The sequence below is a fragment of the Penicillium solitum genome, assembly GCF_028829755.1.
Source record: "Penicillium solitum strain IBT 25940 chromosome Unknown utg000006l_segment0_segment0, whole genome shotgun sequence".
NCBI lineage: Eukaryota > Fungi > Ascomycota > Eurotiomycetes > Eurotiales > Aspergillaceae > Penicillium > Penicillium solitum.
In genome coordinates, this window is record NW_027072126.1 from 317,466 (window position 1) to 344,527 (window position 27,062).

Here is a 27,062-nt window from a genome sequence, read left to right on the forward strand (position 1 = left end):
GAAAAGAGTAAATTTCTTTTTGTTTCAATCTCTGGAAATGCCACAGCACTATCCCGTAGATAACCCTGCAGTAAGATAGGTAGATTGATCAATATATGTAGCTCCCTTCTAAATACCACTACCGAGCATAGGATAGTAATCTAAAGAGAGCTTGCTCGTCCCCTATCTATGTAGGTCGACAGGGGTATGAGGGAAATGGAAGTTAATCGGTCTCAGGAATGCGCATGGCAAAGCCTTTATATTCTACGTATATTAGAACCAGAAGTGTATATTGTGAATAGCATACCATGAGTTTATCTTAGCGGGCGCCCCCTCCATCTAAATATCCAACATGAGCAAGTCAGAGTTCCAAGTCATCATCGTCGGCGGATCAATCGGAGGCCTGACCTTCGCACATTGCCTACAACGCGCCGGAATTGACCATGTTGTCCTCGAAAAAGATAGCGAACCAGCACCCCAAATTGGGGCATCCATTGGTATTTCCCCAAACGGAGCTCGCGTTCTTGACCAACTCCAATTGTACGGGCTGGTTGAGGAACACATTGAGCCGTTGACTATAGCAACCATCCGCTATCCCGACGGTTACAGCTTCAAAAGGTATTTTCCAAAGGTGATAAGTGAACGGTCGGTCTTTCTCCATTGAGTTCTTCTGGCGAGAGTATTTAATAGTTCTGATGGCACTGCATAGGTTTGGCTATCCAATCGCCTTCCTGGACCGACAGAAGATGCTTGAAATACTCTATGAAAGCTACCCAGATCATCGAAACATTCGCCTGGGGGAAAGAGTGACAAAAATCGAAAGTTGCGGTAAGGCAGCTATAGTGAGAACGTCCACGGGATCTATCTACCGAGGCCACCTTATCGTCGGCGCAGATGGCGTCCACAGCAAAGTTCGGCAGGAAATCTGGAACGCCCTCGAAAGGACCAGCTCCGGAGTGGCAAATGAGAGACCTAGTAAGTGGAAATAAACAGTATTCTCTACTCTGTATGGGGACTAAACGCTGCACAGATCTCACGGTGGAGTTTCGCTGTATGTTCGGCATCTCCTCCCCCATCAAGGATTTGATTCCAGGAGAACAAGTGAATGCGTTATTTGACGGCTTGACCATTATTACAATCCATGGAAAAAATGGTCGTGTGTATTGGTTCGTCATACAGAAGTTGGACAAGAAATACACTTATCCGAACTGCCCCCGCTACATGGCAAGCGACATTGAACTCGCGGCAGAGGGACTCAGAAGTATAGTATTCTACAAAGACCTTAATTTTGGGCATCTATGGAAGACTCGGGAAACAGTCTCCATGACAGTCTTGGAGGAAAACACCTTTGAGACCTGGTACCATGACCGGCTAGTTCTTCTGGGTGATAGTGCTCATAAGATGACCCCCAACATTGGACAAGGCGCCAGCATGGCCATAGAGGATGCTGCAGCTCTTGCAAATCTACTCCAAAGCTTAAGGAGGGGGTTGAGCACTTGGCCTCCCACGGATGGACAGGTGCAGACTCTTTTGCATCAATATCGCAGTATTCGCCATGGCCGTGTCAACTCAGTTTATAAAAGCTCCCGCTTTCTGGTCCGCCTACACGTCCGAGATGGCCTACTGAAGACTCTCTTTGGCCGATACTACATACCATATGCAGGCAACCTGCCAGCGTATATCGGATCCAAGTCTATTGCCGATGGGGTTTTGTGTGATTTTCTGCCTCCCCCAAGGCGCAGTGGAGGCGGATGGGAGAGGTATCGGACTAAGCACTCAAATTGGAGGTGGGTGCCTCAAGCTAGCTTTTATGTCCTCATTTTTGCTATTTTGTATACATGCATGGATTGGAGAAAGGTGCTTGGACTCGATAGTGTTGAATCGTTGTGGTTTGGATTGCTGTAGGACTTTGCGAAAAGACCTCAATGAGTGTGTTTATATAATTTGGTTTACCTTTTGCCATTACAATATCCTACACAATTAGACGCAACCCCTTTTAGTATGGAGATTGCTTTGCTCAGTTAGTCATCCTTTCGACGACTTTCTATTAGAAAATATAGATCGAGTGCATTTGACTGCTCGATACACAAATGCATAGTGGTTTTAAAGCATTGGGAAGGCTTAAATTCCACCGAGCATGTGTAAAGATAGAACAGTAGCTTCCATATCATTATCGCCATTCCGCATGGTCGACATTGCATTTCCTCTCGACCTAGTATTTCCGGCGCGCTACAAAGTCACTATATTAGAGTGTCTGGGCTAAGACGGGGCATGAATTATCTGGGCTGGTAATCTAGGGAGGATGTATAGCTATGTGGGTCGTTAATTTTCATGATGCCCATAGCAAAGTTGTGTTCGTATGATGCATTCTATTCATATCGCTCGTGGTTTTGCAATAATAGAAAAGACATGAAAATGTGAGAGAATTATTCTTTCCATTTGATCTGGGAGTCTTCCCCTCGTGCATGCCGCTTGGTTATCATGCCTCTCTTACTTGGTCGTTTACCCCCACCAACATAGGTATTATTTCATATTACGAAACAATATGTTGTTTATCGTGGTCTAAAAACGTCGCGCTGTACCAAGCGCATGGATTGGTCGCCACTCATAATCATCGCGAGCGTCTCAGCTGAAGATCGCATGGAATTTCGCTTTGGCCCGTTCCACTGTTGGCCTGCAGCGTATATATCCAAATCATGATATTACTTGGCCCTGAATTTCCTCCTGCATGTGTCAGTCATGATGTTCATTGGGGAGGGGACCGCAGGTCGATCTCATCGAGCCGGGATGTCCCTGATCCCTCGAGTGCCCACAACAGGTATCGGTACATTTGATTTAGAGACTATTGGTTTACCGCATGTGCCAGATCAATTTCGTAGGACCGAGTATTGCAGCGATGACACCAACGGGGCGGCCTCCCGTTGGTGGCTGATGGGGGCCATGCTCTGTAGCTAAGGATCTGGGCGGAGTTTGTCAAACTGGCTACAATGTATTTGTTTGGTGTAAATTTAAATTTGGCAGGCAGCCTCGAGATCCTTTGGGTAGGTAATTTGAGAAACAAGTCACGGTGATAGTATGAATATAAGAAGAAAAATATCCTTAGGAAACTATCTACTTGTAGATATATATATATCTCCTTCTCTATTCCCAACGGGAGTCAATAGGTAATTAACTAAGCCACGTTAGATAACCACTAAATTGGGTATTTTTATTGTGAAACAGACCTAGATCAAGATTGCAGCATATGGCTTCGAAAGGCATTCCAAGGTTCGTATGGAGTTGGAGTCATCTTGATTCGGCTTTTGAATTTGGCCGTGGCGAGACGGGCTTTTCGCTCCTCGCCTGGTCGCATCTCCGCTTACCTTCATCTACATTTATCTTTACACCTAGTGTAAGGCAAGCATCCTGAAAAGCGATCTGCTTTGAGGCTACAGCTCGGTCGCAGCACTACATAGAATTGCCCCACTGTTTATGGCCTTCTCTTATTCCATTTTCATCATTTATGTGATCAAATGACTAAAGGCTTCCCCCTAGCATTATTTTCCACCCTACATGCATGACGTGGAAGAAACGTGGAAGAAGGAACAGAAGGGCAAAAGAATCAAAGTAGGAGTAGCATAATTTAAAAATAGGGTTAAGAAAATGATATATGGGACAAGCTACGAGCCGATCTTCGTCGTATATTTGCAATTGCTAGAACCGAACAGGTTGGTGTGCATACCTGAAATGTTGTTAAATATCATTGCTGCGACAACCAATGTCTTTTTACCGGCATCCTTACCATATCAGCAACTCATCTTCGATCCTTATCAAGTCCTACCATAGTAGTGCAAGTGTCCGAAATTGGCAACGCACAGACCGAACATACAGTTTGGTTCAATGTTACAGAAGACCAATTACATCTACCAAGGCACTAGTTAAGCAAAATGGGTATAGATCTGGATGTCTTTGAGATGATACTTTTGTGTTAGAAATACTGGTATTACGGCAATGGGAGGGCTTGCTTGCGAAATGAGTTATAATTGTAATATATTTTATGATGTGCTACACAGACAGACTTGTAATAAAGCAACATTTCCGGAGTACTTGGTCAAAACGGCATATTCTTTTTACTGAATAAATAAAAATACAAATACAAAAAGATATAGCACGACGGCTGCATGATTCGAACATGCGCCCGCGAACGGAATTGATTTCTAGCTGTGGAGATTGTCAGTGAATGTTTTGTGGATCAAATAATGTAGGAAGAGAAACGTACTCAATCGCCTTAGACCACTCGGCCAAACCGCCGCTTAGTAATCATACCGTCAGAGAAACGACATGTCAGTGGATGACTTTAACATATCCTCCACATACTAGTAAATTAAGGTGTCCTTCCACTCGCTTTGGTCGTTTCTCTTGCGCTTTCCAGCGCCTGCAGTTTGGTTCATGCGGTATATTGTCATCGGGGTGAATCGAACTGTCTGGTAGCCTGGATTCCCGCCATTTCTGTAGAACGTCCCCAAAAGCTCGTCCGGGTAATTGTATTGAGGCCGCTTTGGTCAGTGCCTCCGTCCTCTCGGCTTGGAACTTGTCCTACTCGGCCAGGAAGTTAATATTCCTGGCTCTTTTGGTTGACATCGTTGGGTCACCTTCTCCGCGGACTTTGCCTGTCTCTTCGGAGTAGTGCTATTCAAGTTCATCTTGTGTACCACATCCCAATAGAGCATCGTGGAATTTTGACTTAGAGAATAATAAAGCCCGGTGTATCACGAAGACTTCCAAAGATTCCTAACAAAATCTGGTTTCTATATGATGGTCTGATCGTATTCTTTGAAGAGAGAGAAAACAAAGCTTTGGGAAAACTTGCGTTACTATACTGCGTAGGGTTAGACCTGTATCTACATTACTATAACCATACAACCGATATAGATATGCCACCAGAACTAGGGATCTACAGAGTAGTATATGTCAAACAAAGCAAGGCAGCTACACTTATGCATCGTATTCTGCAAAGGGATCGTCCTACATAAATAACGAAACCTGCTTGTTGAAGTAAGCTAGGTATAACACCCGAGGGATATTTTGATGACTACTATCCCACTACAACGACATATAAGGGTAGAGCAACGTCCGCTACTCCCGTTGTAGATCAACAACATTATACCTTTCCTTTCCTTCCGCGTTTGACCCCGAACAACAATAACACTAAGGCCTCGACTTTCGATATCTCGATTTCCAAGGATGAATATATACAAATCATCGATAGGCTCTTGCGCCATGTCAGCTTTCAAATATTCCCCGGTGAAGATGGCACTGTTGAGGAATTCATCTTTACGGAGTTTCTGGAACAAGAAATGAATGAAAAGAAGGCAGCCATATTGGCGAAGCAGGGATCTTTAGTCGCTCGGCAGTTTTATCCTTTCCAAAGCCAAGAGCTTCGGCGTGTTACTGGCGTATACGCAGGATATTTCTTTTCCATCGATGATGTTTGCTTGGGGGAAGGCGATTTTCAGAAATTTCGTCGTAGCCTCATCGAGGGGCTGCCTCAGAGCAAGTTTTTCGCAGGCTGTGCGAAACTCTTAAGAGGCTTGGACACACATTACTTGGAGTTTTGTTTAGATAAGGTGACTACTGGCCTAATTAACCACATGAACTCCACCGCATTGGAGTACGAAACGACCGGAAAGTTCCTTCACCTTCTGACGTCTCCGAAATTTGCTCAATACTTCAGGTCCATGACAGGAAATGCGGAGGCTTTTGTATACTTCATTGTACCTAGAGAAATCTGGTCCGGGTACAATGAAACTATGACTCAGTTCGTCCAAGCTGTACCAGAGCTGATCGATTTTACCAACAAAGTGAACGACATTCTTTCATTTTACAAGGAGTCAATCGTGTCTTCCGAAAGGAATGGATACGTTTACCACCGAGCACAGGCGAGCCAGAGCACCATATCGGAATGCCTCAGCAGCCTAGTGGATGGAATTTTTGAGAGCATCCACAATATCGAAGCTACTTTAATAAGTCAGCCAGATTTATTCAAAGTTGTCAACGGCTTCATTCGGGGTTATATTGCATTCCATGTGATTGAGCCTCGTTATAGAATTGGTGAACTGGCAGTACCTTGCTTGAAGTAAGAAACCAATCCTAGATATTGTACTGTACTCTTACTTTACTAAGTAACACTAACACTAACATTGTGTTAGAAATGGTCTTTCTTGACTTGAATACTGTGCAATGATACTGAATTGGTCTAGATTGCCACGTGGACACCACAGAGAAGACTGCCGTTGATTTATGGAGTCCTTCATATGTCCTTATGATTAGCCTTTCGGTTTAATATATTATATGCGTGCAAGTTTCTGATTTATCCAGAGGACATCTACGGGCACCCTTTTTAGTAACCGCTATATAGTTAGGGGCAACTACTATCCCACTGGGTGCGGGGTTGTAAGACTTATAACATGATGTAAGAGATACTTAGGGTATCGGGAAATATTGATGAAAGGTATACTGCAATAGTAAAGAACCAATAGCTGCTTCAACTTACCATATTACGGTACCTATACCTCCATGGGTCAAGCAAACTACATATGTAGTCTTTAGAAGGTGTACTTTAGTACAAGAGTATACATATAGAGACTACAGACCTCGGGAGTATCTTTAGATTATTAATATGCATTTATGCTAGGATCAGGGCAAGTTTGCGTTCAAAATGGGCAGGGGTACCCGCCCATCTACCAGGTCTACAAGTGGCCATGTACCCAACTATTAAATCATGCGATATTCAAAGATAGACATGGCCCAAAATCACAAGGAACCGCGCTTCATCCATCGAGAGTGGGTGGAGTTGTTTCTGCGCGCTTGATAAGTAGCCTGATTACCATTGCTATAACCGCGATCAAATGCCCAGACAGCCTGGAAGCAATGGGTATCCACCTGGGCCTTCTGGTTGTTGGCCTGGGCGTTGTACGAGCTGTTGGCTGGGAAGAGGCCGATGATATTGTAGAAGTAGGCCTTATAAGGTGTCAGCATCTCATCGGCGATCTCCTTATGTGGTAGCGAAGAATTAATTAGGAAACTCACGTCAACGGCAGTTTGCAAGATGCGAATTTCAGAGGGAAATTTGTTCTTGGTTGTTTGGTTGATGGATTTCAGCTGGGCTGCGCTGCTCGATACGGCGTCCATGAGCTCGAGAAGAGATTGTACGAACTAGTATAATTAAGTATAAATGGCTCTGATTGAGTTCTTTTTTGTCATCAACCTACATTTGAGTATCCCTCATAGACCTCCTGCTCGTCCGCCTGATCGGTAATGATCGGTGTGTTGGTCATAAAGTTTACATCTGTTAGAACCACAGCTACCATTGTGTCCATCTTAGTGTAGATATCCTGCATTTTTATTATGAGCTGCTATTCATGGACCTAAAAAAAAGAAAAAAAAAAAAGAAAATAAAGACCGACTTACCGGAATAGGACCAGCGTCCGCAGTGGAATTGATTTCCAATACGAGATCCTTGGCAGCAAATCCCTGCTGAGCTAGTTGATTGAGAGAGTTGGCAATTTCACCCGAGGTTAAAGCAGCGACCGCCCAGTGCGTGTACAGGCAGAGGGCCACGACGAAGGGGAAAAAAAGGCGGTGCATTGGATGGGAATGAGAGGCTGGTAGATGCACAGAGAGTATGGAATATAAAAGAGTGGAATAAAAGAGTGGAATAAAAGAGTAGAATAAAAGAGTGGAATAAAAGAACGAATGAGTGTCGTGTTATCTTGAAAAGAGTGACAGGAATAACAAGTCGAGGAGATGGAATTTGCAAAACAAATGGATCATCATAACATATATACGGAGTAAAATAATATATCCCTTGTTGCTCCCTCGTCAGCTCGGAAAAATAGTCAGTTCCCCTGACTAGGCCTAAAATGGACTCTCCCATGATGTACCCTGTCAGCCTGTCAGCCTGTCACCCTAGTCCTACCTAGGGATGTTAGCGTGGGGCTGAGTACCCTTCCATATTGTTCCGAGCTTTTGATTTTCGCGTGATCGGGACATGCCCCTGACAGAAAAATTAAATCGAATGGGAAACGGCTTCAAGGTAAAGATTGATGAATTTGATTCGGGACTACTCCATAGACGCATTCCTATTTAACATCACATGAACACGAAGATGAAGATGAAGGTTGGACACCTACGGAACTTGTAAACCAGTATGTAGTCTTTTGATACACTCAGTATATACATATCCAAAACAAATGGGGGGGCGACCTTTACAAAGTCTATCGCGCCCCAGCAAACGCAACCCACTATAGTATAATTAATGGCCTAATCACAATACTTACCCCGCACAATGTCAAGTGGATGCAAAACAGAAAAGAAAATAAAAGAACACGCCAGTCAATCCTCGAACAGGAACAGCGCTCATGGTTTGGCGAGTTGTTCCTTGCGAAAGAACAAGATGCAGAGCACGTTGATGGATAGCATGAAGAGCAGGCAGACCCAGAAGTCTGCCTTTCCCAAACCGGCAGCGACGCCAGCGGAGAAATCAGGGAATACATCACCAGGGCCTAACTTATCCGGTGCTGTTGCGCGGGCGAGGATGGTGGCGATGGAACCGACCACTTGCGCGGCTAGGAGTGTGAAGGTGACATGGAATCGAGTCATTGTGTGGAGGAGGATCATTCCAAACCCTGTGGTGGCGTGAATCAGTTCGGGTCACCTTTTACTCGCTGAAAGAGGAAACTTACCGACACCCTGAAGGGAATCTAAAACTCCTAGCCAGAGCCATAGTGATCTACCAAGGATAGCTCCGGCGACGGGACCACCGGCCCAGGGGATGTATGTGCCTATGTTGGAGGTTGCCCACAGGATCTGGGCCCATCGAGGAGCACCAAGACCGACGGCAAAGATTGGGATGAACCAGGCGTGTCTCTTGGAAAAGACGTGGAAAACCCACAGAGCTGCCGCCCAGACAACGATGAAAAAGAAGAGGACAAGGAGGACGATTTGCCACACCTGTGCATGCTTGCTGGACCAGAGATAGAGCCAGTTTCGCCCGTACGGTGCCGATAGCCAGTAGTTTGATATGAACACCATGTAGAAAAACCACTGCAAAAGAAGAACAGTCAGAATCAAAATCAGCTTGAGGGTTGGCAGAGACATACAAGAATGATGCGACGGCGGAAGAGCGATAGGTAGAATGTCGGCACTTGACCTGGTGCTTGTCTATAATATGCAGGAAGTCCAAAGAAGACCAGGGCTCCCAACAGCCACAGAAGACAGGCGAGTCCGAGTCCGATCCCGAGCAAAGCGTCTGGATCGGTCATGGCAAGGCTAAATTGCGCGCTACCCTTTTGATTGAGAGTTGCCATCCAGCTACCCCAGTACCAGAGGAAACTAATGAACAACTGCTGAGTGCCCTGGATGACGGTGGCTCTATAAATCCAAGACCTCAGAGGTGCCCCACCTGGAAAAGAAAGTCAGATATGTTCTATAATTCCGAAAAGGGTTGTTGCGTACCTTCATCTCCAAAGTTGAGGGCAAAGAAAATCGAACCACTCGAAGATGCAAAAGAATACAAGCCAGTTCCCACGTTTTGTAGCCATGTTTGACTTGTGCTGTTGTGGATGGGACCGGCAAGGCCGACAAACAGAAAGGCAAACCCGTATATCTGCGGATAGTTAGCTTGCAACCTCGTAAGCTAGATAGAGGAACGTGAACGTACAAGGAAAGGAATCGTGAGCACATAGACTGAGGGGACTAGCCGGAAGACCATCCACCATATGATTGAAGAGGCAAGATAGATGGATGCCAGAATGTATAGCTTTTCGGCCGTCTGTCCAACTTCACCATTAAGCAGTGTGATCTGGTACGAGTTCAACGCGAGAATTTGGCCCTAACGAAATGCTGTCAGCAGGTGCAATGCAGGCTTTTGGTTGGGTTCCAACTCACAATAGCGAGGAAGATGGAGTAAACAGGCCAATCACCCAGCTTCATCAACATGAAACGCTTCAAACCAGTGGGAGCAACATAGTCATTTGGGAGAAGGAATTGGCCGGCATTTGGGCCTGCACCTGGACCAGTAATTGGCGGGGTCTCTGATCGATTGGTTTCATGAATCTTGAAGCGAAAGACAGAGGGAGCAGGAGACGGCAAGGGGGACTTGCCCAGTTTGACGTCGCGGTATCGATTGAACCAGTCTTTTTCACTCTTCTCGAGAAACTCCTCGATGCAGAGCTGGTCTTCGGAGTTCTTGCCATTCAAGTCCACAAGCTTCTTCTCAAACTTATCCGCATACTCGTTATTCGCGTCCGTGAAAAATGGATCAACTTTCTGGAGGTTGTAGGGTTGTTTCTCCTTTGTTATATCATCGACACTGACCAGACTCATCATGGACGCCCTTGCATCTCTTCGGCCCAGAAGACCGTCTTCTGATCCCGCACTGGGAACTGGTGTGCTGGCACCGGATCGAGCGAAATAGGCACTAGGTGTCCCGAATGGCGATAGACGAAGTGTTCCGTCCTCTTGGTTGGGCCCAGAAACAGGCTCGAGATCTTCTCCATCGCTCACCGTAGAGTAAACAATTCGCGAGTCTGCCAGAGGGTTGGCGGACAGGGATCTGTGTCTTGGGTCGGTGTCAGGATCGGGTTCATTATCGGACATGTTGAGGCTAGAAGAGAGATTTGTCGGCGAGAAGACGTGTTCATGGCCTGGTCGAGGTCCAGACGACCTCATATCAGCCGTAATGGGGCTGCTCGGCGGGACAGACGCGGTGGAGCTGCGTGATCGGCTATGTTCGCGGCTGTTGTTTGAGCTCGACGAGACTGTGCGAATGTTTTCTGGAACCAGGGTGCTGCCACGGGAAATCCTCCATGAATTGCGATCGTGGCGTTTGGAGTACTTGGCGTGCTTTTCGATTGAGGTAGTTTGTAAAATTTCCAGGTCCTCAACCCACTGTGCTACGGGGAAGCGCTGCTTGCCGGATCGCGCACGCATGAGTGCTCGTGTCTCCTGAGACGATTTCAATGCGTCATTGATGGCCATCTTGAACTGTTGGATAAGATGCTTGGTTGTCATAGACTCGCTAGAATGCGTTAGCGTGAACATATCGCAAGAGAAGAAAACTCACATTGTGTACCACCATCCTGGCATCTGCCCAAGGCCACCAACACTAAAGGAATATAGGTTAGCACAGGTGCTAGGTTTAAGTCAGGTCAGACTCACCGTGATCCCACGCCCAACGCTCCTTTCCGCCCGAATTCCACGGCCACCAAACCGAACGGTTCATCACGCGAAGGAATCAAGGCGAATTCAGCGCCACTGAAAATGAAGGGCGGTAGTGCAGTGAACTCTGGTTTAGAATAAACACGCCCAGCGTAAAGCTCTACGAGCCGATTCAGCTTCAACGCGGCAAACCTTCCATAGAGATCAATGACTGGACCAATGCACATCAACTGGACCTTTGGGTGAGCGTCTAGAATGGAGGGGAAGATGTCTGCAATCAGATCAACGCCTTTTTGCATGGACCAGCGACCGACAAAGACAAACAGCTGGGCCTCTGGGTCAACTTTGAGCCCCGCCCATTCTTGTGCTTGTCTCTTGAGTGTGGCACGACTGGCTTCAAACTCTGCATCGATGATCACTTCTTGGATATTGTTGTTTGCGTTGTGATCCAAGTCGGCGATGTCAGATGGATCGGGATTTGGCAGCGCTCCAATATTCTTAAGACCCCAGAAAATAGGATATCTAGCATATGATCTCTTGCCATATTTCTTCGAGACACCGACAGCGCCGAATCCGTTTTGGTGGATTTTCAGATAGCTGGCAGCTCCATGAAGAAGGTTAAATACCTCGCCGAATTGTACATACCTCTTCACTAATGCATGGTCAAGGTTATAGACGCTGCAAACCTCTTGACTTTGATGTGGGGTTTGCATTGGCCAGAGGCCTTGGAATTCAGCATTGTGTAGAGACAGACAGCATGGAATCGTGCGAGGTAGAAGATAGAGGGGCGCAGCGGCGCCATGGTAATCATTGATGTGATAGAGGTCGATAGCCGGAAATCTCCTGACAGCTTCAGCAATACATTGATTCCAAGTAGAATAGAATATAGCTGAATCCAGGTCATCCATACGGGCAGGGTACGGCTCTGACTTTGACTGGGCTCGGAATACAGGCGCGTCTAACAAGACGTACGTGATATTTTGCACCCGATGATACTGGACATCCACTTGGTAGTTATTCCCAAGAACAGTGATCACCATCGGCTCACCGGGATCGTTCTTGGGGTAGTCAACTCCTCCAACACAAGGGACTACCCATATGAGGTCCTGCTGGGTCAGGTTTTTCCCCATCAGCTGGGCCATCACCCCAAGCCCACCGATCTTGATCTTAATACCCCAATCCTCAATGTCGTATTCCATGGTTGCAATCAGCACCGTTCGTCGGGGGGTGTTTACCGTGGCACTGACGACGCCTGCACTTTCAGATGGGAATGGGCCCACGTCGGTGAGAGCAAGTCCGGGATTGGGTTCCCTGTCACTAGATCGATGAGCCACCTTTCGAAAGACGCCCACCAGTGGAGCGAAGCTTGTTCTTTTCTCTGTGACACCAATTTGATTGAATTTGACCTGGTAAAAGGCCTTCAGGTAAACAAAAACCGCACCTACGGCGGTGGCGACAGGCACAATCGCTAGAACGATAAAGATGGCCAGCTGAACCCACCTGGATCCTGTCGGTGTAGCGTAGACCTTGAGATCACTGTCACTGACCGACAGCTTGAAGGAAAGATAAGGCGAAGGGGGTGGGATGGTGACGTTGAAGACATTGCTCAGCAGGGTGACTGGGGGGACTTGGTCCAAGACGTTGTCTCCATCGATGTCCCCAAATACCTGTGTTTGATCGGGCAGGCCGTCTTTGTTTAATCCCCAGGCGTTGAATGCAACCTGCACGGGCCATTCGCCCATGAAGTGAATTTCCCACAGGCCAGTGACATTGCTAAGAGCCATATCGTTGGAATAGCCAGCATCATATCCGAACTGGTTGAACTCGCCTTCGATGAAGAGATTTGGGAAGCGACGCGGGGGCTTGTATGCCCATTGCGTGTCTCCATGCTGCCAGTGAGCACTACTTCCAGTCAACTTGCTCCAGTATTGGGCAAGGATGTGTTCTCCGTCCCAGGCCTGCTTTACAGTGCCGGTCCAGTTCTTGCCGGGGATCGACGTATTGAAGTCGGTGTATGTCATCCATGCACTGAATGTAGCTCCAAAGTCCAGCGAGTATCGCCACATGTCTGCACCAGGAGCCTGTGGCATTACTGATAAGGACTCAGTATCAGACGACGGGTCGTCGAACAGTAGTGTTCTACTGTAGTTGGCTAACTGCGGCCACACCATCGGATTGTTAATCTGTCCGATACGGAAAAGAAAGTGGTCGACCGACTGCCCAACTCAATTAGTATCTTGACTTTCTGGACTTGTATAATGAGGAATTTACTCACACCGGTGGATTGGTTTCCATCAGCTGTGGTCACATTGCGAAGTGTCACTCTGTGAACCCCCGGAAAGACATTGCCCAAATCTACCTCGTAGTTGAAAACGCTAGTGAGTGCCCCCGGCCATGTTACAACATCAGTCTCTTCGATTGATTTGCAAGAGACCGAAGTTGTGTCAAGCTGCGGGCTCTCGTTGTTAAGCGCTTTAGATGTGATCGTCAGCGAGTTGGTGATATCCCCGCAATCCATTTGTTGGGAGAATTCGAAGCCAATCCGCACCGTATCACCACTTGTTCCCTGTGGCACAAGTCGGGCGTCATGCCCTGGAGAGAAGCGTGTTATATATGGTGAAGGCTGCACGAATTTATCTTTCGGAACAAAGGCTTTGAACCCCCAGGCCGGCATGGTAAGGTTTGGATAACACCCGTTAGGAACGTCAGATCCGTCGAATCTACTTATTGTCAGTAAGAGGAACCGATTTTATAGTAGAAATCATACCCGAGCGTAATCGAGCTGTTCGTCAGCGTGAATTCCTCGAACGGTGGGAAAAGGTTTTTGACCGTTGTTCCCGTGGGAAAGGGCGAGATCAAAGCTTCCTTTCTGCTGCAGTTAAATTGGTGTTCGACCGTTTTGTTATTATTAGAATACACCATCCAGACGCTCTGATTTCCCTGGCCTTGGCCATCGAAATTCTGCGCATCCACGAAGCGCGATCTCATGACACTCCAAATGCCAGTCTCTGTCGGTGTCCCATCACTGCCTGGAAGGTAGATGTCGAAGGTCTGGTTAGATAATTGCTGCAGGTACCAGCCATCATTTAGAGTAGGATAGTTTTCACGCATCTCAAACATCATCTTAATAAGGCCACGGACTGGGTGAGAAGGATCGCGGTGATCGAGACTGACGGAATCATCTGCACATCCGGTCAGGGAGCGGTCGAGCGGGAAATCAACGTATTTCGATGATCCCAGCTTATAGCATCCGTGCAGCTGCCATGCCTGAGCAGATGACATGGGTCCACGACCGAAGACATAGTTGTCAGCCTGGTTGTCCAATACGTAGAAATCCTGTTCCTCGCCCCAGGAGAGGATAGGAATTCCAGGCATGAGCAACGAAGCGACGTACAGACCCAGGTTCTGCTTTTGGGTGCCGTTTTTGATCCCTGGCCACCTGAAGACATCCTGGTTCGTGACACCAAAGAGGTGACGAGGGTCGAATTTACCGGTATTCGTGTTGACCATATCGTTGGTCTCCACAAAACCATTCCAGGTCTCCACAAAGTTGACTGGTGGGTCGCCTTCGGCAGTGTAGATACCGTCTAGACTGAATGGCACGATATTAGCTTGGGTAAACTGAAAGTGGTGAAGGGGGAGAAACTAACCCTAGAAACCGACTCAGAGCACGATACAACGTGTAGTGGAACGCCGCTCCATCCAACGCGGACCTCTCCGCAGGTCTCAAGAAGAGATCCTCATCTGACTTGTCTGTCTTATTTGTCATCATAAACGCTTCCGTCAAGTTGGAGATCGTTTGATTCGTCTGGTGACCGCGACCGATATAAAGCGAGCCAAAAGAGTTTCCCGCCACAATCTCTCCGGGGATGTAGAAATTGTCCTTTCCCACCTCCTTGGCGCAATCCCGCATATACTCGGACCATTCTCCAAGAGAGTCGAGCGTAACTTGTAGAGCCTTGTCAACACGGACTCCGTCGATATCAAGCATGGTGATGGCTAGGCACGAAAAGTGTTTTATCTTGGCTAGCACGTCCGGTCGCCATCCGCGTAAACGATCCTGCACAAATGCGAATTTCGAGATCTGCCCTTCCCATTCAGTGTAGTTTCCAAAGGCGGCAATTTCTCCATACTGTCGAGGTCAGTCATGCTCCATTTCGAAAGAAAGGGAATGTTACCTGATCAAATTCACTATTCCGACATGAAGGACCAAGGGTTGTAGTGGTTAAACCGGTCCCATCATCATCCCAGAACCGAGGATACTCCCAGGGACATTGACTCTCAACTTCATTTCCAGGTTGGAAGTCCCAGTAACGACGGTCGTACTTCCATACATAGTCGTACTCGTTGGGATTCATCGGCGCGGACTTGTTCAAGAAACCCTGGAAACCAACAAGATCCCCCATTCTAATAATCACAATCAGCAGGCGACATCGCAGGTGGCGCGTATGGACATCACGTACGTTGCAAAGGTATTATCAAAAAGAACATAAATCCCCCGCCGATGCGCCTCGGATATCATTGTGCGCCAGTCCTCGATCGTACCAAAGTGATGGTCCAGCAGAGTCAGATCAAGCGGGGAGTATCCATCCGCTGCCCAGGGGAAGTTGATATACGGTGTTCCAGCGAGATAGACGCCCTGCGTATGGTCAATATATTCTTCTCATCCAGTCTTCCTGAAGCAAAAAACGCACCTTGATTCCCATGCCCTGAAGATAATCAAAAGTGTCAACCAACCCAAGAACGTCGCCTCCATGGCGGAACTCGTTGGAGGTCAAGATGTGTTCCCACTGTGTGCCATTTGCATTGTCGTTACTCGGATCGCCATTCACAAACCTGTCGAGGAAGATTGTGTAAAAGGGGAATCGCCAGTTCTCTGGCGAGGGGTTGTATGTGTGGCCATCCCACCGACCTGAGTAGTCGAGGGGGTGTGTAGCTGTCTGGTTTTGATTGAGATTCCAGTCCGCTTCCTCCGGAAGATATGGCAGGGCTTGTGCAATGCGTATCAATATTGCAACAATGACAAGGTAATGAGTGATGGAAGTGAGTAACTCCATTCCGGATAGTGAATGCCACTATGGTGACATTCACAGAACACGCTGTTCGAGCCTCGACTGCAAAAGAACAACCACAGGGTGCATACCAGGAAGAATGGTATAACTCATAGAAGCAGAGATGCTGAACGATTCATAGGGTGCAGATACGCAACAGAACCATGTGAAAGATAATAATGAATACGCCGGAGCCGGCCAGGCCAATGCAATAATTGATTCAGAGCGCGAGAAACCAATCACTGTTTTGTAAAGCTGCATAGACGCATGAGTCAGGCGAACGGCTGGAGATCCGAGCCAGCTTTGCTGTACAGCCTCAACCCACAGCAAAAGCATATCCATATTTACGCTAAGCGGTTGAGCGTTCCTAATTTTGGACCATCCATAGATGGATCTCAAGCTTACGGAGTACATACGCCATATCTGGTAGGCGTTGGCATATATTAGGTTTGAGGCCCAAGCCGGACAGATCATGTCTCATAGAAATCGAGACGATCTGACATGCATCGGTATAGCACCTTCGAAGTGTTGTGGTCTACTCCGTACTCCGTACACGGCTGACCGAATATACGAAGTGGGTCTTTTTTCGATAGCTTATATGGTGGAGAACGATTCATACGTGTTTTCTGCAAAGCTACTCCATTCCATATACGAGTTTTCAAGACTAGTGCTGCCCGAAGTAAATCATTGATCACAAAAGTGTAAATAATTATAGATCGGGTATCCCGCTTGATATAAGATAGAACACGTCATACCTGATACAGTACTGGCCTATGAGAAAGGGTGAGAGGTGGATACATATGTATGATATGTGCATATGTATGGATGATGTGATATGATAAGGGTGCGGCTTGTTGTTGCGCCTCGTTCCTGTCTCGTATTCTTGTTTGGAGGGGTTGGTTTTGTTCACGGTCACTCCGTCCCGGCTGCTAGGGGTGTGCCATATGGTGAAATTGATAGTCGGCAATTTATGCACTTTGTGGTTTACTTGGCTTGGCTGAACCTACCAATAATTAAGGGACAAAAGCTTCAAATGGTGAGCGGGAAGGCCACACTTCTCCTTACCTGACCCCACTGATGGTTTCCAGACCCAAATGGAACAAATCCCAGCTATCAGGTTGAGATCCCCCATGTGGACCCGATCAATAAATCTCGCGGAACGACTAGGAAACCATAGAGTATAGGGGAACGGGAAATAACCGAAGGATTTATGCCATAATATCATGCAACCCCTGTCCATGAAATTGGGCTAGATTGAAGCCAACAATGCGGCTCTTCTACACAGAGGCTAGTCCATCAAAGAAACATGGACAATTAACTATCAGGCCCCCCGTCTGCCGTGTCGGAAGCCATCCCGAGGTCTGTGCGCTCGGTTGGGATGAGTTGGTTCAGATGGGCGGGATTGTTAGGATCAGCGAAACCTGCCGATCGGGCCGACAGATTACATTACCGGAACAGCGGGAACAGATCATTAATACATGTATATGCAAGGATGTATTACCCATACGATACATTTGTACAATATATACATTTGTACGTACCTGACTGTACATCATTTTCATCTACGGAGTATATGACATTCAAATGTTGTCAATTCAAATGTTTAATTTAAGTAACCTTTTCATTGTCTCTGATTTCATCGTCATTTGATTATCCTTCCACCTGTCATGCAAACGCCACCGACAATGTGGTGGTGGAATGTTTTGGTGGTTGCTGCCATTGGCACAGTACAGGCAGCTTCCCGAGACCAATGGCTCGGTCGGTCGGTCTACCAAGTGGTCACCGATCGCTTCGCTCGATCCGATAACTCAACCACTGCTTCTTGTGATGCAGGACTGGGAGATTATTGTGGAGGGAGTTTCCAGGGCATCATCAATAAGCTAGATTATATTCAGGAACTCGGCTTCGATGCAGTTTGGATCTCTCCAGTGCAAAGCCAGGAGTCAACTCGCACGGCGGATCTCGCAGGTATAGTCATCTCGACTGGCAACGGAGATAGAGAACTAACGATTGATGGATGATAGCATACCATGGGTATTGGCCAAACGACCTGTATTCCGTCAACTCCCATTTTGGCACTTCTGATGACCTCCAAGCATTATCCACAGCGTTGCACGCCCGTGACATGGTGAGTTGTCGGCTGCCATGTCTACCCACAAAACTGACGTGGAAAATAGTACTTGATGCTGGACATTGTCGTCGGTGACATGGCCTGGGCTGGAAATGCCTCTACTATCGACTATAGCACGTTCAATCCATTCAATGATCGGAAGTATTTCCACGACTACAAGCTACTTTCGGAGGACCCCACGAATGACACATGTGTCCTGGATGTAAGTCTACCACCGCTTGTTATGAGAGCATTGCTAAGTAGTCATCAGTGCTGGATGGGAGACAACACCATATCGCTTCCAGATCTGCGAAATGAGGATCAGGAAGTCCAGCAGATTCTGGAAACCTGGGTTTCACAGTTGGTTTCAAACTACTCCAGTATGTCTATACGTTCCCTATCTATCCAAAGGAAATATTAACCGTTATACTTGGCAGTTGATGGCTTGCGAATCGACAGTGTTTTAAATATCGCTCCCGTCTTCTTCTCCAATTTCAGCAAGTCAGCGGGTGTTTTCACTATGGGTGAAGGTGCTACAAGAGACGCATCCGGTTACTGTTCTCTGCAGCCCAGTCTAAGCGGACTTTTGAATTATCCGTTGTGAGTAGTTCATCCAATTGAACAGAGGGCATGTTGACACCCTTTAGGTACTATATCATCTCGGAGGCCTTTAACACGACCAACGGAGACTTAAACAGGATCATTCAGTCTATCGACTACGTCAGGACACATTGTGAGGACGTACTCCCCCTGGGAACTTTCACATCGAATCAGGACGTTCCTCGCTTTGGCTCGTATACGTCAGACATATCGGTAAGTCGAGTGCATCAAGGATCTTGTCAGCATGTATTGACTTTGTCACTCCTGGTTAGCTGGCTCGCAACATTCTCACGACCAACATGCTTGCTGACGGTATTCCCATCCGTATGTTGTGCCCCCAAAAATCGAAACAAAAGCCAAAGATACTAATAAGAATAACACAGTCTACTACGGGGAAGAACAACACCTGTCAGGTGCATTCAACCCTGTCAATCGGGAGGCCCTGTGGCTTACCAAGTACTCGATGAACTCGACGTCCCTACCTTTGCTAGTCCAATCATTGAACCGCATTCGATCGTATGCGAGCGGCGACGGAAAGAAGTCCACGATCGCCCCGAAGTCAGGTACCGACTATCTATCGTACCTGTCATTGCCAATCTACAACTCATCAAATATTTTGGCCATGCGTAAGGGATTTACCGGTAACCAGGTTGTGAGCGTCGTGTCCAACCTGGGAGCCAAGCCAGCCACCAAGGCCACCACTAAGATCACGCTTGGCTCTGACGGCACAGGATTTTCATCCAGCCAAAATGTTACCGAGCTCTTGTCTTGCAAAACATTCGTGACTGATTCAAGCGGAAATCTTAATGTCGACCTCAGCTCGGATGGAGGGCCTCGGGTGTACTATCCTACTGAAAGCTTAAACCGAAGCACCAGTATTTGTCCAAATCACACCCAAACATCCACAGCCTCCTCTGCAAATCCAAAGACTTCCACCGGCGCTGGTATTTCATTATTCGGTTTGGCATGGGAGATGAAGATATTGATACTCACGGCGGCATTGACCACGTCCTACGTTTTCATCTAATTCTCTACACCGCCATTCCTTCTGTTTCCATGATGTCTCATGTCGTAATAGTTTTTTTGCTTTTGTTTTTTGACGTTTTTTTTGACGGTTTCTGCACTGGTTTTACTATAGACGAGATACTCCGTACATTTAATTTTATCGCTTTCATATTGCATCTGGTGAAGTACCACGGAAAATAGGAGCTACGTTGAGTGACTAGAAACTCCGTACTTGGGCAAGAATCTCGGCAGTCGCTTTGGCCTATTGGGCACAACACAGTAAGACGACAGGCAGACGTACTTGTAGCTTATCTGTTGAATATTATTTGTCATGACCGGTATTCATATTGTAAGTAACGATACAATACAACGAAAACCGATTTCCAATTATGATAACCTCGATTCCCGAGCCCTGTCGGTGAACACGGTATTTACTGCACTTCTCAAAACGCTAACATAGCGCTGACATGATAGTAGCCCTTACTTGGAGGTTGAACCTTTTATTAGCAAGAACTACAGCACGCAATCTGTTTTGGACACTTGATTGGAAAGATAAGGTGCAATGCTCACTTTTCTGAACCCAACACAACAGGGCGGGTCGCTGATGCAGAGCTGATTCCAACCTTAGAACACCTGGGCAGTGCGTTACCCTACGTGGGCACTAGAATGACCACTGGATTTTTTTCCAATCTCTCCACAAGAGGCTCAGCTTATGTTGGAGATCACATTCTGCTTCTATGCAAGGCTCACACTATCTCGTATTCTCAATTCGCTCGGCTTCAGCTGAAAGTTACTGATTGCTGTATATACATACGTCGATCTTTCAACAATATAGTTCTCAGTCTATCGACCAAAGATATATAGTCTTTTCCTAGGAAACATTGGGACATCCTCCCCAGTTCCCTCTCCAGTGATTCAATAATTCCATTCAATCAAAATGCGTTACTCATTCACCATCACCGCCTTGAGCCTCCTCTCATCGGCCTTTGCCATCACCGTCACCACGCCGTCATCAGACACGGTGTGGGATTTCTCCACTGCCAAAACTATCAAATTCACTAGCGATTCCAGTGATCCTTCGGTAATCAGTATCATCCTTCGAAGTCAGGATGGCTCCTTCCAGACCAAATTGGCAGATAATGTCAAGACCTCTACTGGCGAATACACGACCCAGCCTAACCCTAGCATTTCTAACGGGTATGTAGAGGATAGCGTGGGTGAATAGAAAAAGAACAACGCTAATACCATTCTGTCATTGTCATGTCTTAGAGATGACTACGAGATCCAGATAATTGATTCTGCGGATCAGCTTGCCGTTAGTGACATTTTTACTGTCAAGAAGGGCGCTTCGGAAGATGGTACCACATCCTCGTCTTCTTCCACCACCACCACCACCACCACCACCACCTCCTCTTCCTCCTCCACTTCTTCATCCGGGACATCTGATGCGACCACTTCTGCATCCGTCACCACCACCCTTACGTCCTCGGAATCTTCAACTGCCCCGTTGTCGACTAGTGCTTTGTCTTCAGGCATGATGCACCTCCGCGCAATCTTACGAAGCAATTATACTAATACACATTTTTTCATCGCAGGCTCTACCACCACCTCCTCTTCCACCACAACGTCTTTCAGTTCTGCCGATGCTTCATCCACCACTGCCTCCGCGTCAGCTCTCCAATCGACCGGCGCTGCGTCGTCTCAGTTTAGTGCCTCCAGGGGAGCGATGGCTCTACTCGGTGCTGCTTTTGCGCTATTCCACGTCTAAATTACATGTACCAGACAGTATTGTGCCTGAAGGGTGTATCCAATTGCCTTTGGAGATAAGCATAATCAAAGAATGTACGTGTCATTGCTAGCTTGGATCCTCTTATTCTTGAAAGCTTGTGTCTGCGTCGGACTGGAGCGAATGTGTATGGAGTAGTATGACATGATCAAATTGTGACGGAGTTATATCTATATGCCAAATCGAGTTGAGCGATCCTGCTAGTTCGTAGAGCTTAGTTGTACAATCCGAACAGACGCGAAAGGGCGTACCATTCTAACACTCCCACACAGGCTTCAGCTGTTGTCAAGTTTGCTATCGAAAAGGGATATTGACATATTGATGCTACAATAATGTATGGTAGGAAATTGTTGACTTCCAGCCATAGCAAAACTCTTCAAAACTTGATAGGGAACCATATCCTCCGGGCAACGAGAAGGAAGTTGGCGAGGGCATAGTCCAATCAGGGATTCCACGATCCTCCATATGGGTTACAGGCAAATTTTGGAATGACGCACATAAACAATCTTCTGTGCGCCCAGCGGTTGTCAAAGCGCTTGAAGACCTTGGGTTAGAGTACCTTTACTAATATCTGATGCGCTGGCCAGTCGCCTTTACGCCAGATACCGGTCACAAGGATGTTATTGATAACGTAAACATTCTTGAGACTTGGTGGGCAATGGAAGAGCTCGTGAAAGAAGGGCTTGTGCGGCAGATTGGCATCTCGAATTTCAACCAAGCTCAGGTAGAGCAGATCCTGCGACATGCCCGGGTTCGGCGGCCTAGCGTATACCAGTTCGAAACTCATCCACATCTTCAACAAACCGCTTTCGTGAACTGAAACCTAGCTCGAAGACTCCGTGTTATCGCTTATTCGCCTCTTGGCAATATGAATCCAATCTATAATTCGTCCAATACGCCCCTCTCTTACAAGACTCTTTCTTGATCTCCTTGGCTCGACAAAAGGGGATAACAATGGCGCAGCTGGCACTTTCATGGGGGATGCACCGGGGAATAGTCGTCATCCCTAAAAGTGAACGTGAAGACAGAGATTTGGAGAATATACAGGCTCAGCATGTTCGATTGGCTGATGATGATTTCCAAGCAAACAATGCATATGATCGGAAGACTCGATTCAACAATCTGAGCGATATATGGGGAGTACAATTACACACTGGCCTATATAGTGTTTAGCAATCGATTTATGAATGTTTCCCAAAATAGTATAGTATTTCCATTGGGGTTTGATATCCCTTGGGGAATTATTCGATTTATTCATAATTGAACCGCTTGATATTCGCAATTGTGATTGAAAGGCGCAAACTTTGTATTAGGACCAGGAATGGGATATAATATGAGATATCTGATATTGAAACCATGGAAGCACAGGGATTTTATATGACAGAAATCATTCGAGGCAGAGGTACCTTCCGGCGGGTTTGGATCATGGCAGTAATGTATATTGCCCCCAGCCCTTATTGATTCTGGGCTGCTTTGTCATGACCCGCACTATATATATCGGATCCTGGACTATCTGATCGTAATGCTCAGATATAGTGGTCTTTTTGGTCTAGTTTGTAACTCGCCAGTCCAGGAGCAGGTTGTAACATGCTTGCACTGACTTGATGGCTGTAAAGAAGGCAACAGGGAAAGAAAATCATGCATTGAACTGAGAGAGAGAGAAAGATGTGTCAATTTTGGAGAGGAGCAGAGGTCCTGTCTGCTCAAGACAAGAAGTTTGCCTCAACAGCGGGTCAATGCAGTACTCGACTCTATGTTTCTCAACATGATCCTTCATTCACGAGCACCGATATCTCGAAGATACGCGTCAAGTGTGGGCGACCTCAAGAATGTCTCGAGGGCTATCATCTCATTTTGACTTCCTCCAGGTGCTAGTATCATTTTTCGGTACCGAAGACCAGCATCACGGCTCATTGAAAACCAAAGATCAGCCGCCAATATACGGGTGCTAGAAGATGAGTTAACAACACTTCTCTATATCAATGGCGTTAAAACATACTAGAGATAGGAATAATAGTTTGCTTCTTGGCCCCACATATAGTGTGAAGTAGTAACATGTCCATTCCCCCAGTCTACCCTATTCTCAGGGCCTTGTAGAAGTGTCATAGTCTGTAGGAGCGCGTTATAAATTTCGCCAGTACGTATTGACTGAAGGAAATGGTGGGAACTAGGGCAGTGGATTTGCATGTCAAATTTGCTGAATGCAAGTTGCCTGAGAGTGAGAATCCCTTGATTGAACTTTTTAGCTGCAATGAGGCTGCGGACCAGACTTTCCGGGATATCCTTAGGAGGTTGCACAAGAGTAGAAGGCCATTGTTTGTCGGAGACGTAGAAATAGTGGCAACTAAGCATTTGGAGACACTCAGGGACCCAACACCAATATTCTAGCAGTTGGCTAGGAGCCTCAACGAAATCTGCAACTGTTCGATGTCCGTGGAACATTGCATAATTGGATCTTCCGAGAAGATCATGTATACCTTTTCTAGCATTAGTATATATAAATTCAATATTTCTAATATTAATTTCGCCTACCGTGACCTAGCTCATGGAAAATCGTAATTAATTCTCGGTGCTGTAGAAGACCCGGCTTCTCTGACGATGGTTGTGAGACATTTCATACCAATGCGGTGGCAACCGGCTACTTCTGTTTTCCCACGGAGGAGTAAGACTTAAAGTAATATGTTAATGCCTGCTCCCTAATATAGTTTTGCCTGGGTACGAACAGGATAGATGTTAAAATTGGCTGCATGGTTGTACTTGCCCTCTCGAGGGTAGATGTCAAGATAAAGATATCCCAGAAAAGCCGATTGTTCATCTCTCACACTAAAGACTCGAACGTCGGAATGCCAAATTTGCTCCTTAGTGACTTCAACGGGTGCGATTGAGAGGCTAAAAATTGTTTCAAAGGCCTTTAGTATTCCTCGAATTGTGATCTCTGTAGGAAAGTACTCCGCAATCAGCTCATGATTGGTATCGTACTTTTCTCGTAGTAAACGATCATGGTAGTAGTCGAAATCCCAGAGATAAAGGGAATAGGAAAAGTGATCCCCATCTCCTCCGTCTCCCATTTTGAGGCGCTGTTGTTACGTGCCAGATCGATCAATGAAGAAAGAGTGCATTCCAACGAGAATAACAAAGCTAGTAAAGAGAGAGAGAGAGAGAGAGAGAGCTGGCAGAGCATGGGGTTTAAATAGTAGAGCGCTCCCTCATGCTAGCAAACAATCAAACATCCCTCTTTCCTAATTAGGCTTAGTAGCTATTACCCGATTAGGCATAGTAGCAATCTGTAGAACAAAGGAAAGAGAGCAAACGAATGTGATGTGCAAACAAGCAAGCATGTGACAAAGGAAAGAGGGCAAACGAATGTGATGTGCAAACAAGCAAGCATGTGACAAAGGAAATAATGTAAGCGAGCGTAATGCATGCATAACATGCAGATCGTGACACTTAAAGCTTTTAATCTATTTTTTGAACGTGAGTTGATACGAATCTTAGTAGTGAGGGACTATAACTGCCTCCCAATGCCAATATATGAGTAAAAAACAGTAATTTATTAAGATAGGTAAGCAGATTTATCCACCTTAATTAGGCTTAGCGCGATAGATTTATGCAGCGGAGGGTCAGGGTCGGGTCAGGGTCGCTCATGAGGGACCCTGACCCTCGGAGGGGCGGGTGGAGGGTCCAAGATCATGGACCACCCGGAGGATCACTGCCAGGTCTACACACAGCTGAACCTACACTACCTTCTAATTCGGAGAGTAGTACTCAATTACGGGCTAATTTACGAGCTCGTAAGCGTGTGAGACGCGATAAGGATGTATATGATTATCATTAGGGAGAGAATACAATCATACAATCTTGTTTTTTTATCAAAATAATCTCAGATATATAAATGAAATACAGAAGAATTCAAGGAAAATTGTATAAATTATGAAGGTCACATGCTCTACAATTCTACTCCACTTTAAAAACCAATTGGGGCCCCATAAACCATTGCGGTTTACAGACCTCGCCCCAAAACCCACCCCAATTGCGGTTTATGGCGAAGTCTAGGTAGGGTTACCCGAGGTGCAGTGCCAGGTCTAGTCGTAGGTACATCGTTCTCTTACACCCAATAGAAGTAAGGGTTCCAAAATTTTAGTATTTCGCCTTCGTTGGGGATTTTTAGTTCGACTCGGCTCGCGCAATTAAGCGCAATAAATTGCGCGCTGTGATTGGAGGTGGCAGGTAAGATCCACAAGCGCAACTAATTGCGCCTTTCACAATTGATTGTACAATATGATTTCAAGACATTTTGTGTCAATCTGTTTTCTATCTATATAAGTTTAGTTTCTCCTCGTCATCTTATCCCAATTTTAAAGTCATTTCCCAACCCGGATTCTCAACTCAGATCACCGATACCATGAGGCCCTTTGAAGACAAAATAATTCCTACTCCTGGAAATCTGCCCAACGTCCCTGCCGACTCCCATCGCGTTTTCCAGGTTCTCAGGTCAGGCGGTGTGGTCATCTTGCCGACTGAAGTGGGCTATGGATTGATGGCAACATCTACGGAAGCTATTGACCGGGCCTTCGCTGCGAAGCGACGTCGACCAGGTCACGCTCAGGGTCTATATGGAACCCATGAATTGCACCGGGAACTCCATATCCTAGAAGACCGCCGGTTCGAAATGACACGTGTGCTAGTCGAAGACTTAGACATGAGCTTCATGGCTGTTGCGCCATGCCGTAACGATCATCATCTTCTTCAAGCTTTGTCGCCACAAACTCTGTCAAAGGTCACCAAGGACGGCACTATCGCCATGTTCATCAGTTGCAGTTCTCTTCTGAGAGAGATTTGCAGACTTAATGCTATTTCAGGCCAGCTCATGGTTGGATCTAGTGCAAACGTGTCAGGTGGCGGACAGAAATTCCGTGTCGAAGATATTGAGGATGAACTCAAAGATGCGGCGGATTTGATTGTCGATTATGGTCTTCAACGCTATCATGTGTATGGAAGACCTTCTCTCATTATGGATTTTGACCAGATGAAGATCATACGAATGGGGTCCTGCTATGAATTGTTTCGCGAGCGCATGCGGAAATTTTGGGGGGTGAATCTGCCCGAGGACCCTGATTACAAACTTTAGAGGCGAAGGTGGAGAATGTATCTAGTTAAAATGATATCTTTCGTTACTCCTCTAGGCTCTGTTACAGCGTTACTAAATGTCTTCGCCTACATTGAAGCCCTGACATGTACTTCACAACCTGATAGTCTAACTCAACATATCCATTGTAAATTCTTACCTTGTTATTATTGTGACTATATATAATTCCAGGCACAGATACATAAC

The 27,062-nt window shown here is 46.5% G+C and overlaps 10 protein-coding genes across 10 annotated transcripts; 7 read left to right on the forward strand and 3 right to left on the reverse strand.

The window, feature by feature from the left end:
• Window positions 1-331: 331 nt before the first annotated feature.
• Window positions 332-1,884, forward strand: N7455_009244 (FAD-dependent oxidoreductase; the record flags this gene model as incomplete). Its single annotated transcript, XM_040962000.2, has 3 exons — window positions 332-597; window positions 689-954; window positions 1,010-1,884. 3 exons carry the CDS (start codon window positions 332-334, stop codon window positions 1,882-1,884), a joined length of 1,407 nt encoding a protein of 468 aa, XP_040807543.2.
• Window positions 1,885-5,768: 3,884 nt separating this feature from the next.
• N7455_009245 (terpenoid synthase) lies at window positions 5,769-6,255 on the forward strand (the record flags this gene model as incomplete). Its single annotated transcript, XM_065606146.1, has 2 exons — window positions 5,769-6,094; window positions 6,219-6,255. The coding sequence occupies 2 exons, from the start codon at window positions 5,769-5,771 to the stop codon at window positions 6,253-6,255; spliced, it is 363 nt and encodes a 120-aa protein (XP_065460611.1).
• Window positions 6,256-6,771: 516 nt separating this feature from the next.
• N7455_009246 (uncharacterized protein) lies at window positions 6,772-7,605 on the reverse strand (the record flags this gene model as incomplete). The annotated part of the gene is made up of 4 exons (XM_040962008.2): window positions 6,772-6,978; window positions 7,048-7,173; window positions 7,230-7,352; window positions 7,429-7,605. The coding sequence occupies 4 exons, from the start codon at window positions 7,603-7,605 to the stop codon at window positions 6,772-6,774; spliced, it is 633 nt and encodes a 210-aa protein (XP_040807556.2).
• A 771-nt stretch (window positions 7,606-8,376) lies between these two features.
• N7455_009247 (uncharacterized protein) lies at window positions 8,377-16,235 on the reverse strand (the record flags this gene model as incomplete). Its single annotated transcript, XM_040962023.2, has 14 exons — window positions 8,377-8,645; window positions 8,703-9,063; window positions 9,120-9,421; window positions 9,475-9,625; window positions 9,680-9,850; window positions 9,907-11,038; window positions 11,084-11,125; window positions 11,179-13,394; window positions 13,454-13,898; window positions 13,946-14,770; window positions 14,829-15,310; window positions 15,357-15,585; window positions 15,642-15,817; window positions 15,873-16,235. 14 exons carry the CDS (start codon window positions 16,233-16,235, stop codon window positions 8,377-8,379), a joined length of 7,164 nt encoding a protein of 2,387 aa, XP_040807536.2.
• Window positions 16,236-17,861: 1,626 nt separating this feature from the next.
• Window positions 17,862-19,966, forward strand: N7455_009248 (alpha-amylase; the record flags this gene model as incomplete). Its single annotated transcript, XM_040962015.2, has 8 exons — window positions 17,862-18,197; window positions 18,254-18,357; window positions 18,407-18,562; window positions 18,611-18,719; window positions 18,777-18,939; window positions 18,987-19,152; window positions 19,212-19,263; window positions 19,323-19,966. The coding sequence occupies exons 1-8, from the start codon at window positions 17,897-17,899 to the stop codon at window positions 19,964-19,966; spliced, it is 1,695 nt and encodes a 564-aa protein (XP_040807542.2). The 5' UTR covers window positions 17,862-17,896.
• Window positions 19,967-20,881: 915 nt separating this feature from the next.
• On the forward strand, window positions 20,882-21,712 carry N7455_009249 (GPI anchored serine-threonine rich family protein; the record flags this gene model as incomplete). The annotated part of the gene is made up of 2 exons (XM_065606147.1): window positions 20,882-21,141; window positions 21,214-21,712. The coding sequence occupies 2 exons, from the start codon at window positions 20,882-20,884 to the stop codon at window positions 21,710-21,712; spliced, it is 759 nt and encodes a 252-aa protein (XP_065460612.1).
• A 592-nt stretch (window positions 21,713-22,304) lies between these two features.
• Window positions 22,305-22,550, forward strand: N7455_009250 (dihydrodiol dehydrogenase; the record flags this gene model as incomplete). Its single annotated transcript, XM_065606148.1, has 1 exon — window positions 22,305-22,550. One exon carries the CDS (start codon window positions 22,305-22,307, stop codon window positions 22,548-22,550), a length of 246 nt encoding a protein of 81 aa, XP_065460613.1.
• Window positions 22,551-23,086: 536 nt separating this feature from the next.
• N7455_009251 (uncharacterized protein) lies at window positions 23,087-23,330 on the forward strand (the record flags this gene model as incomplete). Its single annotated transcript, XM_065606149.1, has 2 exons — window positions 23,087-23,132; window positions 23,182-23,330. The coding sequence occupies 2 exons, from the start codon at window positions 23,087-23,089 to the stop codon at window positions 23,328-23,330; spliced, it is 195 nt and encodes a 64-aa protein (XP_065460614.1).
• A 173-nt stretch (window positions 23,331-23,503) lies between these two features.
• N7455_009252 (uncharacterized protein) lies at window positions 23,504-24,798 on the reverse strand (the record flags this gene model as incomplete). Its single annotated transcript, XM_065606150.1, has 5 exons — window positions 23,504-23,678; window positions 23,730-24,207; window positions 24,263-24,322; window positions 24,351-24,398; window positions 24,450-24,798. The coding sequence occupies 5 exons, from the start codon at window positions 24,796-24,798 to the stop codon at window positions 23,504-23,506; spliced, it is 1,110 nt and encodes a 369-aa protein (XP_065460615.1).
• Window positions 24,799-26,132: 1,334 nt separating this feature from the next.
• On the forward strand, window positions 26,133-26,858 carry N7455_009253 (L-threonylcarbamoyladenylate synthase; the record flags this gene model as incomplete). The annotated part of the gene is made up of 1 exon (XM_040962005.2): window positions 26,133-26,858. The coding sequence occupies one exon, from the start codon at window positions 26,133-26,135 to the stop codon at window positions 26,856-26,858; it is 726 nt and encodes a 241-aa protein (XP_040807544.2).
• Window positions 26,859-27,062: the final 204 nt, after the last annotated feature.